Raw genomic sequence first — 18812 nt, forward strand, 5'->3', positions numbered from 1 at the left:
ACCAATACTAAAAAGTGTGAAGACTAAATTACTGTTTTGAAAATTATAAAATTGTCTGATTAATTACATTATTCAAAACTTTAATTATGTTAATAATTGCTGCAGCTTTCTAGTTAGCCTACACAGCCACCGACAAAACGTTGATCCAAAGCTTGCTACCAAGTGGAAAATCTAGTTTTTTATATTTGTTACTAGGTCTTGTTCAGTAAAATTACTTCCATGACTCGTGTTTTGATATTTGTCCACTAAAAGTGAATTTAAACTTTTCACTATTTCATTAGATAAATATATTTTGGAAAATCCAACCTTTAAATGTATTTATTTAAACATTAAGTGTGCTATTTCTAATTGGCTGGTCTGTAACTACATGTAAAAAAAAGTAGGTGTGCTATTTTTAATTGGCAAGTCTGTAACTATATGTAAATAAAAATAGATTTGATGTTTACATGTAAATAAAAGTAGGTTTGCTGTTTCTAATTGGCTGATCTGTAACTACATGAAATTACCTCCATTCTTGATTTCAGCAATCATCATTCTGACCTTCAGTGCATCTAGCTTCTGCCTCAGTGCTACATTCTCCTGCCTCAACCTCTCCTCCTCTATCCTGCAGGCATCTACCACTGGAATGAAGGAAAGATAATTACTTCCTGATAATCTGCACCCGTAACAAGCATATACATTTAAACTTCTGAAGCAATGCCAAATGACAACAGGGCCTCCACTAGGCTTCGCACTTGTTGCCAAATGCGAAAGAATACTGAAAGTGGTGCTATTTTTTTTACTGACACGTGAAAGTTGCTGGCAACAAAGTTTTATAAAGTAAATTTCAAATTTGTCATGGATATAAGTGACTTGGGCCACTTAATATCTGTTTTCACTATCTGCGGCAGTCAGTGGATCATGTCAGTATATGATAAATAAGATGTTATTCAAACATGACTGCAGCGAACTGCAAGCTGCCACTCAGTTCTGAGAAGCAGTTACATGTGATTAGTAGGAAATATGAATGACATGGGGAAATAATCTATTGTGGAACAGGTCAGCAAAAAGATCAGTGTCATTTGCACATGTTTTATGAGCCAATGTGGGCATGTGAGAAAGCTTGCCAGTAGCTTCTCGTGGGTCGGTGGTTCTTTCCGGGGTTTTCCGGGTTCTTCCTCCACCATTAATACTGGCCGCCATGTATAGCCTATCGTGCTGAAAAATGGCGTTAAACCCCACAACAACAACAACAACAACAACATGTTTTATGTTTATTGCAAACTGTGTGAGATGCACTTGGCACTGCTTAGTGTTTTAGGGATTATTTATTTAGATAACATGTTCTGTGGTCTGAACTTAACTAACACAGGATGCCACTACAAGGATGTCAGTCATCGACTTTAAAAGGCCCAAGTCACTTATATCAATGAAAAATTAAAACTTTACTTTATAAAACAAGTCTGTATCAAGCACAGAGAATATGACTAATTAACTCTGAAAAACAAAGATTTATATCCAACTGCAGCTGAGGCAGCTACCAGGTTATTTGTTGCCCCAATTTCTACTGCAGACTGAGAGAGGGTTCAGTCACCAGAATCTGTCCTCAAAACAAACTCATAAAATTCCATGGGTATACAGTAAAAACTGTTATGAGCAATCTCTGCTATGAGCAACCACCTGTCATTTCCAACCACAATTGTAATGCACGGATTGATTTTATTATATAAAAGCTCTGTTATGAGTGACCACCTGCTGATCTTGACCAGCGACTGTGATGTCTTGGCAAAATATGCATTTTGATACTGATATGAGTGACCGCATCGCAAAAAAACAGATCAACACCACTGACACCAGTATGCGAACAAAGTGCACATTAAATAACACTAAAGCTGAACAACCATATAGCAAGATTGTGTTGGTTGACCATCGGGCTCGATGAAGTCAATCATGCACTGCTCTCTGCTGATGGGTCCTCATATGGCTGATGAGTCCGATACGAGATGTTTATGTCCTGGAGCAGTGTGTACACTGGAGACATGGGTTGGTTCTTGACATTGAGGCCTTCCTGCATTCCATGGCATCGACGACTTTCATTCTGTGGGCATCCGCAAAGGTTTGCACCCATTACTAACAGCTCCACACCCGCCAGGTCTATCCTTGGCACAGGACTCGAAGTTTGTCACATATATCGAGCAGCATCTCAGGCTGTCCTTGATGGAGTCTTTGAATCTTTTCTTTGGGCGACCAATTTTTCTGTATCCACTAGATAGAGCTCCATACAAAATATTACGTGGCATTCAGGTCTCCTCCATACGAATGACATGACCCGTCCACCAGAGTTGGGCTCTCATGACCATCACTTTGATACTGGTTAAGCCTGCCCTATCCAGCACTTCTAGGTTCATCACTCTGTCATGCCATCTAATGCCCATAATCCAGTGCAGGGCTCTTATGTGGAAGCACTCAAGTTGCTTGATGTGTTTCTTGTATGTTGTCCAGGTCTCACATCCTTATAGGAGGCTTCCTAGCACAACTGCTTTATATGCCTTTATCTTTGTGGACAGTTTGATATCCTGTGACACAACACGTGAGAGCGGAGACATCCTAATGATTGAGTGGCGCTGCTGATGTGTGCCATTATCTCTTTCTCTAGTGATCCATCGGAAGTTATGATGCTTCCAAGGTACTTGAAGTGATCGACAGCTTTCAGTTGGGTGTCTTTGAGAGACACAGTGAGGGTGAGCTATTGTGCCTGGGACAGGTTGGTGAAGTACATCTGTCTTGTACAGACTGATAGTAAGTCCGAAGAGTCTCGACGCTTCTGTGAAGCGAGAAATGATGATCTGAAGATCTGCTTCTGTGTGTGCCATGAGAGCACAGTCATCCGCAAATAGTGCTTCAAGAATAAGTTTCTCCATTATTTTGGACCAGGCATTCAGTCGGCTAAGTCAAAGAGAGAGAGCCATCGAGTCTGTACTTTACGTACACTCCTTTTTGGAGATCACACGTAGCATGGGTCAGGACACATGTAAAGAATAGGTAGAATAATACTGGGGCGAGAATGCAACCCTGCTTCATGCTGTTAGAAACAATGAATTGCTTGGAGACATCCCCATTGTAGAGAACGTGTTCCGTCATGTCATGGAAAAGTCAGGATCATCTTACTCAACTTCCAAGGCAACTGAGTAGTGCTAAGATGACCCATAGTTCATCTCTGTTGACCATATCGAAGGCATTGTGAGGTCTATGAAGACACTGTAGAAGTTCATGTTTTGTTCAATGCACTTGTCCTGTATTTGTTTCACTGTGAAGATCATTTCGATCGTGCTCCGATCTGGTCTGAAGCCACATTGGGCCTCTGGCAGTATGGCTTCCGAGACATTACCGACCAGAGGGTTGAGAAGGATGCACGTCATAATCTTGCCTGCATTAGACAGGAGTGATATGCCTCGATAGTTACTGCAGTCAGCTTTGTTCCCTTTGTTTTTGTATAAGGTGACAATCATTGCGTCTTTCAACTCCTGTGGCATTGACTCCTCCCCACAAATGCTGATCAGGATGCTGTGCAGTGCCTCAAGTACCTTAGGGCCAGCTGCTTTGAAGTGTTCAACAGGAATTCCATCCACACCTGGTGCCTAGCCAGAGCTGATCATTTTGAAGACTCGCTCGACTTCTTCCATGGAAGTGGCCAAGTCCAGGTCCAAGATAGTTGGCTTCAGGACAACTGCGTCTAATGCTGCAGAGTCTACAGTGTTAAAAAATTGTTCAGTAAGTTGGAGAAGTATTCCTTCCACCTTTCAGAGATACTCTCTTTGTCACTGAGCAGGGTGGTCCTGTCAGAAGTGATTAGCGGGGGTGCTGCAGGCTTTCGATGGTCCATAGACATCTTTCAGGGACCTGAAAATCTTTTGAAGTTGTTGGTGTCTGCATAATGCTCAACTTAACCTGCTTTGTGGTCCCACCAGCTAATTTGCATAATGCGGAGTTCTCTCTCGGCTTTGATCTGCAGGTGTTTTAAGTGATCATGTTTTGTTGAAAGAGGATGCTTATCACTTCGTTATTTTCGTCAAACCAGTCTTGGTGGACTTTTCTTTTGGGTCCTAGGATGACCTTCGCAGACTCATTCAACATGCTCTTGAGCTGGTTCCACTTTGAGGTTGGGTCACCAGTCAGAGGTCCATGTGCAGTCAGTAGGTTTTCAATGTGAGCTTGATATTGCTCTCTCACCTGCAGATGGTTCAGCCTTGCAGTGTTGAACTTGATTCGGGTAAGCTTCATCTTTTTGCGCTGTGGCAGGACAATGCTGAGATCAAGGTCAGCCCTGACTAATCGGTGATCCGTCCAGCACTCGGCTCACCTCAAGGCTCTTGTTATATGAACATTGCAGACATCTCTGTTACAGACAATAATATAGTTGATCAGATGCCATTGTTTGGATCTGGGATGCATACAAGTCGCTTTTACTTGCTCTTCTGACGCAACAGTGTGTTCGAAATAGTCAGACTATTCTCTGCACACATCAACAGTAGAAGCAGTCCATTTGTGTTCACTTAATCCTTTGTAAACACAAGAGCTCAGGATACATGTAGTATGCAAACAAAGTGCACATTAAATAACACTACAGCTGAACAACGATATAGCGAGATAAACACCACTAACCATCCTTTGTAACAACAACAGCATAAATAGTAAAGATTGTTCAAATAAGGTATTTTTAAAAACAATTGGTATGCTACCAGTTTTGTGAAATTTACAAGTCCAGCATATGGTGTCATTTGTAAACTGCAGTAAACCAGACTAAAGTACATGACACTAACCACCATTGTCGTGCCAAAGTCATGTGAATATCCAATAAGATTAACCATTTTTTCATCAAAGGAGTAATGAGGACATACGCAGTCAATTTAGAGGTTTGTATTTTTTCTTTATCTTTATGAAAACTCGCACAACGCCAGTAGTCCTAATGTCCCAGTGAGAAATCTTTTGAAATGGGTTAAGTGTAGGATTGAGTACATTGTTTGTCTTTCCAGTTAATCCGTAATGCCGGGGGGGATGAATGAGCTCTTCGTCTTTAATATTAGTAAGTGAGAATCATTTTGGGATTCTTTTTTTTAATAAATTTCTTTTATTAAGTGTTTCACCAAGCCACCAACTGTTTACCCAGGTACAGATGGTTGCAACCTTTGTTTATCGAGCTATAATGCTGATGATTTAAACTTTGTCTCAAAATAAATGTATTGTTTTTGATGAGCTAATTATGTCTTTTGGTTTCATTCAGTGGTACATAATATATATTTATTCCACATTTCCCCAAAACCTGATCAAAACCGAAATATATCTAGGCGTTATAATGTCAACACTAATAACAATGGCAGAACCTCATATGAAAAAAAAGGAAAATTCTAACACTGGAAGAAAGAATTAATATAACTAAAAGCAGTGAAAAAGGGGGGACAGCTTGCAAAATAGCAGCCAGGTAAATTGGGTACTTCTCCAACTGTGGACAGTGATAGTGACAATGAGTCAGATTCTGTTGGTGAATTTCTGCCTCAGGTTATTTCACATTCTACAGTCATAGAACATATAAGGTAGATTAAAGAATATGCTTTACAACATGGCAATCCCAAACTTTTGCTTCTTTACTCAGAAATGGAGATACATGTTCAGACCAAACAGCTGAGTAAAAAATGCCAACAAAGAAGTATAATGGATTTCTTAAAGAAAAGTGATTAAGTGCATAGAATTATATATATATATATATATATATATATATATATATATATATATATATATATATATATATATATACATATACATATATATATGTCATAGCTAACTGCAGTTTTTGTTACATTTGAAACAACTCTAAAATGTATGGCCATGTGAAGTTAACTTATGGATATGATAAATATTACCTTTGTTTATTTCACAAATCATATACATGTACTAATATATGTACATATTCATATGATGTTCAAATATAAATTTGATTCACGTTGTTTGATAGATGTATATCTTTTATTATATAAAGTTATTTTGAGAGGAATGCATGAAACATTTAACAAGATTTGTGAATAAAGGATATGATACATGTACAATGCTAACTAAAGACACTGGAAACCAGTCCATTTTCACACACCTCCCATGAGAGACCACCTGTCTTGAGAGACTGCTTTTTGTTGGCAGAAGGGACAGTCTCTCATAACAGGTTTTACTTTTTATTTACTCTGAAAAATTTAATGAGAATTTCTATGAGCCTACAAGGGTAACAGAAAAATCGAGCACTCTTATTGATCACATTTATACCAACCTACCAGACAATGTGGCTTGTGTTAATGTACCGAATGTTGGTATTAGTGACCACTATCCTACATTTTTGACAAGAAAGGTTAAATGCAAGAAAAATAAGAAAAATACACATAAAACGATCACTTACAGATCGTTCAAAAATTTTAATGAAGAACAATTTCTCAATGACCTATATAAAGTTCCATGGAATATGATCCAAAATTTGGATGACATAGATGAAGCCATGAGGGTGTGGACTGACTTATTCATGGATGTAGTATCTAAGCATGCACCACTGAAAGTACATCGAGTAAAGAGTGAAATTCAACCTAACTGGCTTACTACTGAAATCCTAGATGCTATGAAAACACAAGACAAATTCAAGGCTATGGAAAACCATGCACAATATAAAGTATGGAGAAATAAAATAACAAGTATGATTAAAAAAGCTAAAAAAATTATTATCGATCATTGCTTGAAAACAAAAAGAGCAACCCAAACTCCATTTGGAAAGTCTTCAATGAACTCACTGGAGGAATGCACAAAAAAACAGACAAATAAAATTCACTCACTTCTGGTAAATGACACCATAGTCACTGATGAAACTGACATTGCAAATGTTTTCAATGATTTTTTCATCAACATTACCACAAAGTTAAAAGAACCAGTGATAGAAAACAACTTTAATGAGCTGAAAAAGTTCTGCAGCAGCAAAATCTCTAAGGAGGTATGTTTCTCTATCCCACCAGTGTTAAAAAACTTTGTTAAAAAATGTCTCAGTGAACTTGATACCAAGAAAGCTACAGGACTTGATCAGATTGGTCCACGACTCATTAAATCTTCTGCCTCTGCTATTGTAGATAGCATAACATTCATAATTAATTTAAGTATTGCAACCTCATCTGTCCCCAAAATATGGAAAACTGAAAAAGTAACTCCTATTCACAAATCTGGTTCTAAGGATGATGCTGATAACTACCGACCAATCTCAATACTACCAAACTTGTCAAAATTGATTGAAAAACATGTCCATGACTCATTCATGTCATATTTAACCAAACACTTGCTGTTACACCCTAATCAATCAGGCTTTAGACAGAAGCATTCCTGTGAGACAGCCTTGATCTCCCTAACTGATAAATGGCTTCAAGCACTTGACCAAGGTAGAATAATAGGAACTGTATTTGTAGATTTCAGGAAAGCTTTTGACATGGTGGATCATGAAATCCTTTTGAAGAAACTAAAAATCTACCAGTGTGATGAAAGAACAATTAGATGGTTTACTTCGTACTTAAATGAGAGAACACAACATGTTTACATGAATAATGTTCTGTCTGAACCTGAAACAATTAGATATGGAGTACCACAAGGCTCAATTCTAGGTCTAGGTCCATTACTATTCATTTTATTTATTAATGACCTACCACTTTTACTAAGAGACTCAATAGCATCTACAGATCTCTATGCAGATGACACAACATTGTCAGACATCCAAAACACAAAGCATGAGCTCGAAATTTCTTTACAGAATGCACTAAACAACTGGAAAACTGGTGCACATGTAATGGCATGGTGGTAAATACTGGTAAAACTAAAATATTACTTATCTCAACACAGCAAAGAAGGACAAATCTTGATAGAGATGAACTATGTCTGACATGGAAGGATGCAAATCTGCAAATGGTCTGTCATGATAGACTACTTGGTGTTCTGGTAGATAATAACCTATCATGGACTGAACATATCAAACATATCAGTAAAAAAGTCAATTCAAGTTTATGGCTTCTCAGTAGGATAAGACATTTTCTCCCTGAAAGGTACAGAAAACTATTTTATAACAGTTACATACAACCCTATTTGGACTACTGTAGCACAGTATGGGGTAATTCAAATGAAAAAAACATAGCAAAGCTGGCACATCTTCAAAAAAGAGCATTTGGGCTAATATCAATCCAGAAAGAAAGCAAGGAAAGTTTAGCTGGTAGGTTAAAAATATTACCTATTAAAGACCGAATCTGTTTGAGAAAAGCCAAATTAATGTACAGGATATCTCATAATAGTGCTCCTGAATATTTACAATCACTATTCCAGTACAGGGTACCTGGTAATACTCCCCACCTGTGATCCATGTCTACCAAACAGTATAAAATTCCCAAGCCCAATAAGGAGTTATTTAAAAAAAGATTACAATACTCTGGAACTCTGCTTTGGAATAGTATTCCAGTTGAGATTAGAAATGCCCATTCTATTTCCTTCTTCCAAACCCAACATATCCAGTGGCTTCAGAGATGCAGCTTAAATAAATGAATTCCTTTGTATGAGGGCCTCAAGGTAGATTAGTTTTTAGCTAATTGTGTTACCCTCTTTAAATAAGGTCATTATCATTATTATTATTATTATTATTATTGTTGATGGGCACAGTGTTGAGAATTTTGTATTCAGGAAGGCATTTAAGAAATGGTCATAGAAAAAATTGAGGCAGATACTGATGAAGTGTCAGCGACATTGTTCATAAGCAGTATCAGTTATAAAGGAACATTCATTCTTGCTTTTCACATGAACTTCACGTGTATAACGGCATTTTATATTTATTAATAATTATTATTCTTTGTTGAAATGTGATATAAATGTGTAGAAACTTTTTTACTGTCATGTTTATATAGATTAAATATAGCGCCAAAATAATATTACGCATATATTTAAGTCCCTGCATCATGGCATAAAATGGCTCCTATGGCTGAAAAGTGGCTCCAAATTTGTACATTTGGCGAATTTCATGGCACAAAGAAAAACATTTCCAAAGGAGGTCCTGGATAACCTTCTCCTTATCCCTGACCCAAAGGATTAAAATTCCAGCACCATAGCTAATACCTGAACCAACCTTGTATCATATCCCAAAGTTAACAGTCACAATAAATCATTTTAAATGGTATGGATTTAAATGAAGACAAAAAATAGCATGCACTTACGTGTGAAAAGCATGTACACATGAAAGAATCATGTAGGAATAGGTATGGTTGCAAAGTACTGCCTTTCACATCTGAAAAGTGCACAGACCATGATGAAGCACCAACAGAAAACAATCCTCTGCAAAATCAGTCAACAAATTGTTCAACTGAAAGCTACTGTCTATATATCCGCAGCTCAAAATTAATGCTAATCAACTAACCTAACGTCAGTAATTTTGTGAATAGATCTTTAAAACCCCTGTCGTCACTAATCCATTGGAGCAGCTAACATGTGATCTGGTGATTTTAGACACATCAAATAAAATGTGTTTATTGTGTTGACTGAATACCTACCAAATTCCTGCACCAGACATGGTAAAATAAATCCCACAGCAGAAACAGACAGGTGTTATTCCATGCATCAGAATGATTGTCAAAATAGTCTTCGCTCTTTGCAGACATGTTGCTAGCTTGGTGTAGTAGCCACAGATACTGATTGCAATACAGATGAAGAAAAAAAAAACGGTGCAGGGTGTCAGACTAGTATTGGCCAATCGGAAAAGGTCATGTTGACTGACTCAATGAATAATCTAGAATTCAACAGGATAACGTGTTGTAACATTTAACCTCTTGTTGACATTCAGTGAATGCATTGTGTAGTATAGAGTGCAACGTATAAATGTATGTAGTAGCATTTGCTGGCACATCAGCACACTAGTGCCCATATGTTGGCAGGTAAATGTTGGCAAGTTTAAAAATGATGTGAAAGATTTGCAAGATGAACAGCCGCCACTGATAGGTCAGAAATTAGATGATGACAATAGCAAGTACAATAATAATATTAGAAATGCTGATAAACTGCATATGAAGTGAGACTCAGAAAAAGATATGATGTTGTGCACTTTCTGGATCGAGTATTCATATCAATGCAAAATGCATGCTGAACTTCATTATGACTCATTGATTGATGGGTGCATAAACTTTGAAAAACGTTCCTCAAATCACACAAATGAGCATATTCCTTAACTTGCCAGGCATGAACATTATAATGTAAGGTGTGGATTTTTACACCTGGTCCAAGAAACAGGTCAAAGACTATGACTTTTGGAAATGAATTGGAAGATGAACCAGACAAAGAAGATGTGAACCAGATACAGAAGATGTGAACCAGATACAGAAGATGAACAGGAACCATGAACTTTCAGTGAATTTTAAATACAGTTCTTGTTCTGAGCTGATGTTAATGAATGATAAATGATAAATGCTAAATTATAAACTTTTATTACCATACTGTGATCCAGTGTGTAAATGAAATTTTTTTTATAAATCTAAGCCCTCTACATGTTCAATAATAAAATTAATAAAAATAATAATAATCTTTATGTAACATGGAGTTTTCAATCTTTTATACAAGCAACATCAGTTGTCATCAGCTATCTTTTCTGGTAACAACAGACCGAATAAGCTGAGTTGAGGCATGGTATCTTGATTAAGGGTATTTGAAGTAGATATTTGAACTCACAACCCACCAGCTTTGATTCAGGCTCTTTACCAACTAAAGACTGTACTTTTGCATTCAGTGACAGACTTAGAAATATATATCAACTGTATGTATCGTAAAAGATAAAACTTCAATTCTTATAAGCATTAAAGCAATGACCATCTTAGGAAACAAAATTAAATTTTACTGCATAAATTCCAGCTGCTGTAATTACAGACCTGCCAACCCTAACAAGACCTTCTCAGTAAGGCAGCCAATTTTTCTCCATAAGTTGGACCCGTTTTCAGTAAGGTGTAACAAAATATCATGTACTGCTACTGTCAAGCTGGAAAACATGCACTTAAAAGTTCAGAAGTATGGTTTAAGACTGATGAAGCAATAAAAAACAATGTACTGAACTCAAAAGTCTGTCAACTTTACTGGAACCTTAAATACATCCAGTAGAATTTTACAAACTGTAATTCCATGCCCTACAGAGCTCAATGGCTTCTTGATATCTCTCAACCTGTCATAATCCTTTTTAAAAAAATCTTGAAGGGTCATGGCGGCGGCAATCATCTTTCCTGCCATGTGACATTCAAATTAAAACCACCTTATGCCCTTCCCGTTTACTTTCCCCAAGTCAGAATTTTCCATTTCAATCTTCTGTACTATTACTTTTAAGAGGTTTATTTTCCCCTTTCAAAATCAGATCACCACTGTCCTACGTGAAGTGGAGATCTGATTTTAGTCAAATTGTAATACTGTGTCATGCTAAAAACACGGTTTTGTACTCCCAAACCCATGACACAGGCGTGTTTCAGGAAAATAAAATTTTCAGTAATCTTCAAAAGTAAAAAAATAAAATCAAGAAAAACACCACTTTCAGAATGTGCTTGTTACGTGTAGCAGGTAAACAGTCATGATTGGAGCAGATGTAAAAGTATCATCTGAGCAATCTAAATAGCAGCAATTAAAGTTAACTTACCATTTCACATATTACTTAAACTGACAATAGCCAGTGAGAGGCGTCTGACTGCAGTGGGTAAGCACATTGTGTTAATTTGCATAGGTAAGATCAGGAAGTGTAACAACCCAATATAGATAAATCAAAGAGATGCTAGATGCATGTACAAGAACAAACATTATTACATATCATTGTCTTGTATGAGAATGTTTAAGCCCTATGTATTATAGATTTTTGACAAGTTTATGAACAGCAGCAATGTTTCTTTGAAGTCGGATTTTTTGCTGCATATATAAAACACAAATCATGATCATTTCAGTTGTCAGAATAGTGTTCACGTGTAATTTATTTTTTATGCTAAATTGGGAAGCAATTAGCTATCAGTAAAGCCCAACAAAAATGAATTTCAGAACTCCTGGTTGGCGGAGTTTTACTTTGTTATGCATGACAGCAAAAAAAAAAAATAATGAGGAGGGGGCCGATTAATTATTTACACATACTGCAAACAACATATCAACATATGTCAACTGGGTTCTGACAAGGAGTCACTCAGAGAATCCAGCAGAGACGTTGGAGAGTGCAGTGATCAAAACTAATGAGACCATTAAACCCTACTGAATTGTAGCAATTGCAATGTTGTGTAACAAATAACATTAGAGAAAGGGGAAATTTTTGGCATATGGAAACTGGAGTCCAGGCTTGCAGAATTTCAGTCTGGGCTTGTGAATTTTTTCAAGTCACCAGCCCTGGGCCTGTATATCGACAAATTTTTTTTGAGCAATACATGACACATTGCTTGTTGGACACCAGTTTTTAAAAAAAAGCAACAGCTTGATGATGCAGATTTTTGCATCATAAAATACGTGCAGTCTAAAACTGTTTAATATACTCCGGTAAGTTAGTCTGGTTCTCTGACCAATTCCACTGCATCTAAATAAAACCCAGATCCAAATCAAACACGGACAATCAAGTATCTGGATCTTGCCAAAAACAACTGTATTTCCCTAATTTGGGCTTTTATTCTCCATGTCCGTATCTTAATGGCAATTACAATAAGATTTATGGCAAAATTGTAAGGGTTGCCAGGTCTATAATTACAGGGCTTAAAATCAGTAGTCCACCAGCATAAGGCTAGTAAATTTCCATTAGTAATTTTCATAATTTAAGAAATTTGATGGCTAGTAAACTTTCTGTCATCATCAGTCAGCATTTGTGGGAATAACTAGTGAAGATTAAATTGATCAATCTACTAGTCCATGTGGTTACAAAGAAAGTTATGTTAAATTCTAATCATGTATTTCTAAAAATACACATTTTTAAAATTCAAAAATTTGTGCCAGTACTTGGAACTTTTAGTTAGTCACATGAAAAACTGGTTAACTTTATAGGATAGATGCCACATATCAAATGCAGCTTTGCCACAAAAGATGTGATGAAATTTCTATTTAACAAAGTAGTTACGTTACGTGAAAGCGAGAGCATAGTTGCAAGCAGTCATTGAAAACTGCTCTACAGGATACTGAGACATATACACTGAAATTATCTCTATTAAATTAACCACAATTTTCAAAAGAAAAATATGCGTGTGGTGTGTGTGATTTAGATTTTTAACGTTGCTTTAACAATTTTCCAATCATATCGCTACGATGTCTGCAGAGTGGCAGTTTGAAGTGATGTCTAGCACTGGGGCATCATGCTGCAGACATGTAGCATGATGTCCCACCCAGTCACATTATCCAGACACAAGGCCGACCAGTCCTAACACTAACCTCTTAATGCTGAGCACCTAGCAAGGCAGCTGTATTCACCATTTTTGTAAGTCTTTGGTATGACTCAGCCTGGGTTTGAACCAACGACCTCCCGCATCTGGAGTGGATGCTCTAACCACTAGGCCACCAGAGCGGTGAAAAATATAAATAAATCTCTGGAATAATGGAAAGAAAGAAATAACAGTAAAGGACAATTATTACATATCAGTCTTGATTCCTGAAAATCGACTATCAAGAACTCAATTTTATTATCAGCATAAAGTAAAAATAAAAATACAAGATAGAATGACCGATTTCATAAGAGACAGCAGTCATGTACGACTAGCAAACAGACAACTGTATGCATATTTTCATTAACACTTGGAGAAAAAATACATGAAATAATAAACTTATTTCTTTGGAAATGCTCTGGGCACTGGATTTTGAATGAAATAAAAAAAACAGTCACAATGACACATAAGCTAATCAATAATATCCAGTTTCTTCAAGATTACAACTATTTACAGTTGTCAACAGATACTAAATTCTTAAGCCCGACATTTTATTCTAAGAAAGATAAAGGACCAGTGTAATAATAACTATTTCATTCAAGATACTTGTATTTGGTTCATTTATTTCAAGTAATGCAATGCCAGACTTCTGAAGAACAGATATCCGACAAGAAGATTAAAATGAATGGCACATCATGTTTAAAAATCCTCTATTGGGAGCTCTGGACTGGACTGGATGGTCTATGCATGTTTAATATTGTTGTGTCAGTAATAACAAAGTCATTCATGCATATTATAAGTAGAGGACCTCAACAGGCAATGATTTAATATCCAGATAAGAAAAAAGGAGCAGATTAAAGGATAAAGTAGCAATAGTAACAGGAAAGAATTAAAGTACAAGATAAGGAGTTTTTAAGCACCTGCTGCCTGTTTCAGGGATTCAATCTGACTCTTAAGCTGTATGATGATAGTTTCTGCCAATTTGGCTCGCTCTGTGAAAAGCTGGACAGACATGCTGAAAATGAGAAATATTTGAAATAACTGATCATTATCTAAATAGCAAGATATGAACTAACATCATGAGGACATGGATACATATATAATTTTAACCTGCTGATCCATGTAACCTTGAAAGGGCCTGTAATCTTGACACAGGATGGAATCAGAAAGGACATCAAGAAATCAATTATCACAAGCTTAAAATTTATATCATTTTTATGAATATTTGAAAGACAATGTCTACACTTTAGAGCTAAAGTAATGCTAACATTGCTCAAAAAGATGACACCCAAAAAATGAGAAGATCTAGATTAGAGCCAAGAGATTTTATTAGCTGTGTGTTGGGCTATAGCTATATTAGTATAGTATAGTTATCATTTTATACTGCACAAATAAAATAATAAAATGTAAGACTTTCTGTTCATCACTTTAAAACATGTTTTGAGTATCATTTTGAATATATTATATTAGTAATTCAGTGGAGGGGGTCGTGGCAGAAAAAGATTTTCTTTTCATAACAGGTTAACATTTATTGATTTCAGTCTTACAATCAATCCTCCACTTTTCAGATTAACTATCATCATGGTAACTCATTTCATTCTATTCACAGATCTGTTATGTTGCATATCAACAGAAATGACCACGAGAAAATTAATACAAATCTAAAATACAAGACAAAAATAAAAGACAAACTGACAAAAATTAAGATCAACACCCATTAATCAGATTAAGCTGAAGTATGTTTATAGCATCCATCCCCCCGCACAAACATCTTCATTTGTCTGAGAGTTTATCATTATTTTACCCTGTTGAAAATATGTTAAGATTGTTATGACACAAAATATATCAACATAATACAACTATGCAAAATAGGAAAAACAATAAAATAAAAAGTATATAAAGTACTGTATTTAACTTTTTACAGGAAATCTTAGAGAAAAATATTTTATGTAAACCTCATTCATAAAAACAATATTCTTAATGAATTAGTCTAAAAAAATTGTCATCATATTTATAAGGAACAAATACATGGACTGTCTTGTTACATTGTCCTTACAGATTTATTTGAAAAGTACGTCGATGTTACCAATCCCTTTTTTTTTCCTTTCAAATGCATAAAACATGAATAAATACAAGCTTTTCACATTTTGCTTTTGGATTGGATATACTCATAATTGCAAATTCTGAGTAATTAAAACTGCAAATTCTGGATTGGTTGAGGCACATTTCCCAAAAGTTTCCTTTTATATACCACATACATTTGTAAATTTACAAGAACAGCCTCATTATATTCTCTGTTTGAAGAATTAACCCCAAAGTTCATTCCATTACTGGATTTGTATTCAATATATACACTACAAAAAAATGCTCACTTTCTGACTAATTTTTTATGCAGGCAATAAAATAAGTTTGCACTTGCTACGAGCAAAATCCATGAAAATAAGTATATTTGCTAATTTGTTATTTCTGGCACTCTGTCCTTCACAAAAATACAATTATTTATGAACCTGAGATGAAATTTTAAATTTGGCCCATTATCTCTTAGTCTTGCAATGTAAGACACATCACCCAATATTTTTGTTCTGGGGGTCGCATTGCAACAAATTCAAATGTATGTCAACGGAACATGAAAATGCATCCATTTGCTAGTGTTATATTTTCATTCTGACAGGATAAAGACAGCACAGTAAGTATATTAATTACACATAAATTAGTGGAAGAGTGTCAATATAGGCATCCAAGTGTGTGAGATATTAATGAAACTTAGACTACTCATTCCAATGTCAGCCGTTAATTGGGTAGTAAGACAGCACTAAAACAAAAACAGCCATGTGCTATGTCTTACATTGGAGGACTAGTTATCTCTATAATATGGGCTGCCAAATGTATGAGATCTTCCTGAAATTTTGACTTCACGCTCCGATGCTAGTCAACATCGGAACATGCTGCATGGTAGTCCTACAGGTAAGACCTTGATGCTGATATTTTATGTTTTTGGCATCAGGATCCTACTAACTAACAGCGCTGTGAAGTGTGTTTCAATGTTGACTAACATCGTAATGAAAGTCAAATTTTTAGGAATATTTCACATAACTGGCAACTAAACAAATGGCGCTCTTCTACAAAGTAAAGTCATAATGTTTTAGTCAGACTTTGCTTACTCTGATGTCTTTTTTCAAATAAATTAAAATTCTCACAAAAGAAATGGACCTGTTTTATAGTTTTGTTGGCCTACATTTCTGTTGACTGGAATGCGATGAAAGCTGAGAATGCCAAAATCAGGTTAAGTTGAAATATTATTCTTTAACAAAACAAATAAAAATATATTATGCCAAAATTGGAAATGTAAAGTAACATTTCGTTTTGTTCAACAAACATATCCACCACATGAACCTATTTAAACATACTTCGGCATACCTCGAATACCATTGCATTGCATCAAATTCAAGTGTATGTCAACGGAACATGAAAATGCGTCCATTTGCTAGAGACATATTTTCATTCCACCAGGATAAAGACAGCACAGTAAGCATATTAATTACACATAAATTAGCGGAAGAGTGTCGATGTATGTTGCCAAATGTGTGAGATACACTGTAAACTTTGACTACTCGTTCTAATGTCAACAACATCGGAACATGCTATACAACTTACAAGGCCGATATTTGGATAGTAAGACATAGCGCTTCAACAAAACCAACATGTGCTATGTCTTACATTGTAGGTGTCAGGACTAGCTGCACAGCATCATTATTTAGGCAGTAAGACCTGGACCCCCACAACGAAAGTATCTGGCTAAATGTTTTACGTTGTAGGATTAGAGCCAGTGGGAGGGGGGATCTAACTTATAATAATTTAACATATAACCTCCATTCATTTACCGCTACTGGAACTTTCTATCGTAACGAGCCACTGTGCGATTGCTCAGTACAGTAGTTTTCAATCTAGGCCGATAAATAATCCCTTCGCCCGTGATGTTATTAACATCGTCCATCAGTATCAACACTGATTTGTAGGGTTGATTTATCGTACTATTTTAAATCATGCCGACTAGCTACGATGTCATAGCCTCAACTTGATTTGTTGTGGTTGAGGCTACGAACTGATCCCATATCATGTAATGAAGCAAATATTATCATCACTAAAGTCAGAAAAACAAACAGTGTAGAAATCTACTACATAAGTATAATCATGTTGTGAAAGAAGTCTGGCTTATTTTGAATTTATTAAGCCCTTACACGATAACATAAATTGGCATGGTTACACTAACGTCACCGTGTCCACCATGACAGATAACGCGAGACTCTCGCCATGATCCCTTTTCTACGTAACTCTTCCCAGACCATATTTGGATATTCTACGCTATGTTATTATCAAACAAGTGACGAATAATGGCTTCTTGGTGGAATTTCAAAGCTGCCGATAAACCGTATTTACTTTCAATACGTATAATTTCTCACTCAAACCGCGCCAAATTTTTACTACGATATGTTTACGTTTCCAAATAAGGCCTCAATGTCCTTATGTGGCACACAAACAAACAAGACTGAGAACGGAAGTAATCATTATTTGAACTAATATGGCGGACGATCTAAACGAAAATATTGGATAAAATAGGTAAAGGAGATTTTACAGCTATTTCTACAATGATTTTCGATACTTCCGGTATTAATAATAGGACCACTCAATTTATTGGATTATATGCAAGGAATATGTTCAAATTGTTGATATTATGCTTAAAGAGCGCCGGGTGTGAATCACACCCGGCTTGCTCCATTAACACGTATATGCTCATGTTAGTACCTAGGACTAGTTAGTACCCTGTCCACGAGGTAGGAGTAAGGGTACTAATATTAGTACTACATGCCGACGTGAAATAAATCTTACCTATTACCTACAGTGAAACCGTTTCTTGCAAGGTTGCGACAAACATTTTAAATGCGATATATTCTCACATATTACACTTACCTTTTTATACTTCTGAACATTAAAATATTAAGTATCCTCGCAAAATGAGAACCTTATCAGCATCAAGACATAAAACTCCCGTTCCTACTTACTTGTTCTCAGAAATCGGTGCCGTTGTCTTGGATGATGTCACCGGTGTACGATACAAAATCTAACTCATGAAATTCTATCCTTGAACAAGCTTTAACAAATCAGGATAAATAAAAGAAATATTAAATACACAATATAACATAACATAAACAAGAATTGACATAAATTTATACCACCAGTTGGTGCATCAGTGGACAAGCAGTAATAACTAATTTCTATGAAAATTAAAATATATGACATCATTCATATTAATATTCAATCAAGTAACTTTTCAAATGATTGATTGTATTCAATTTTGAGATATTCCACAAAACTTAGTGTAATGTTATT

At 35.9% G+C, this 18812-nt stretch overlaps 1 protein-coding gene across 2 annotated transcripts in view; it reads right to left on the reverse strand.

Moving 5' to 3' along the window:
- LOC149800243 (aminoacyl tRNA synthase complex-interacting multifunctional protein 1-like) overlaps window positions 1–18595 on the reverse strand; it is a 32261-nt gene extending 13666 nt beyond the window's left edge. Inside the window, exons 1-3 of one of the 2 annotated variants that reach the window (XM_089959815.1) lie at window positions 18485–18595; window positions 14345–14439; window positions 507–620 (exon numbers count right to left, since the gene is read on the reverse strand). In XM_089959815.1, coding sequence (XP_089815941.1) covers window positions 507–620; window positions 14345–14438 — 208 coding nt within the window. In that variant the 5' untranslated portion in view covers window position 14439; window positions 18485–18595. Of the gene's footprint in view, window positions 1–506; window positions 621–14344; window positions 14440–18392 lie in introns of both variants that reach the window. The other variant, XM_089959814.1, reaches the window with a different exon arrangement.
- Between the last annotated feature and the right edge of the window lie 217 nt (window positions 18596–18812).

The sequence above is a fragment of the Sinohyriopsis cumingii genome, chromosome 5 (genome assembly GCF_028554795.1).
Source record: "Sinohyriopsis cumingii isolate HCF-2022 chromosome 5, ASM2855479v2, whole genome shotgun sequence".
Classification (NCBI taxonomy): Eukaryota; Metazoa; Mollusca; class Bivalvia; order Unionida; family Unionidae; genus Sinohyriopsis; species Sinohyriopsis cumingii.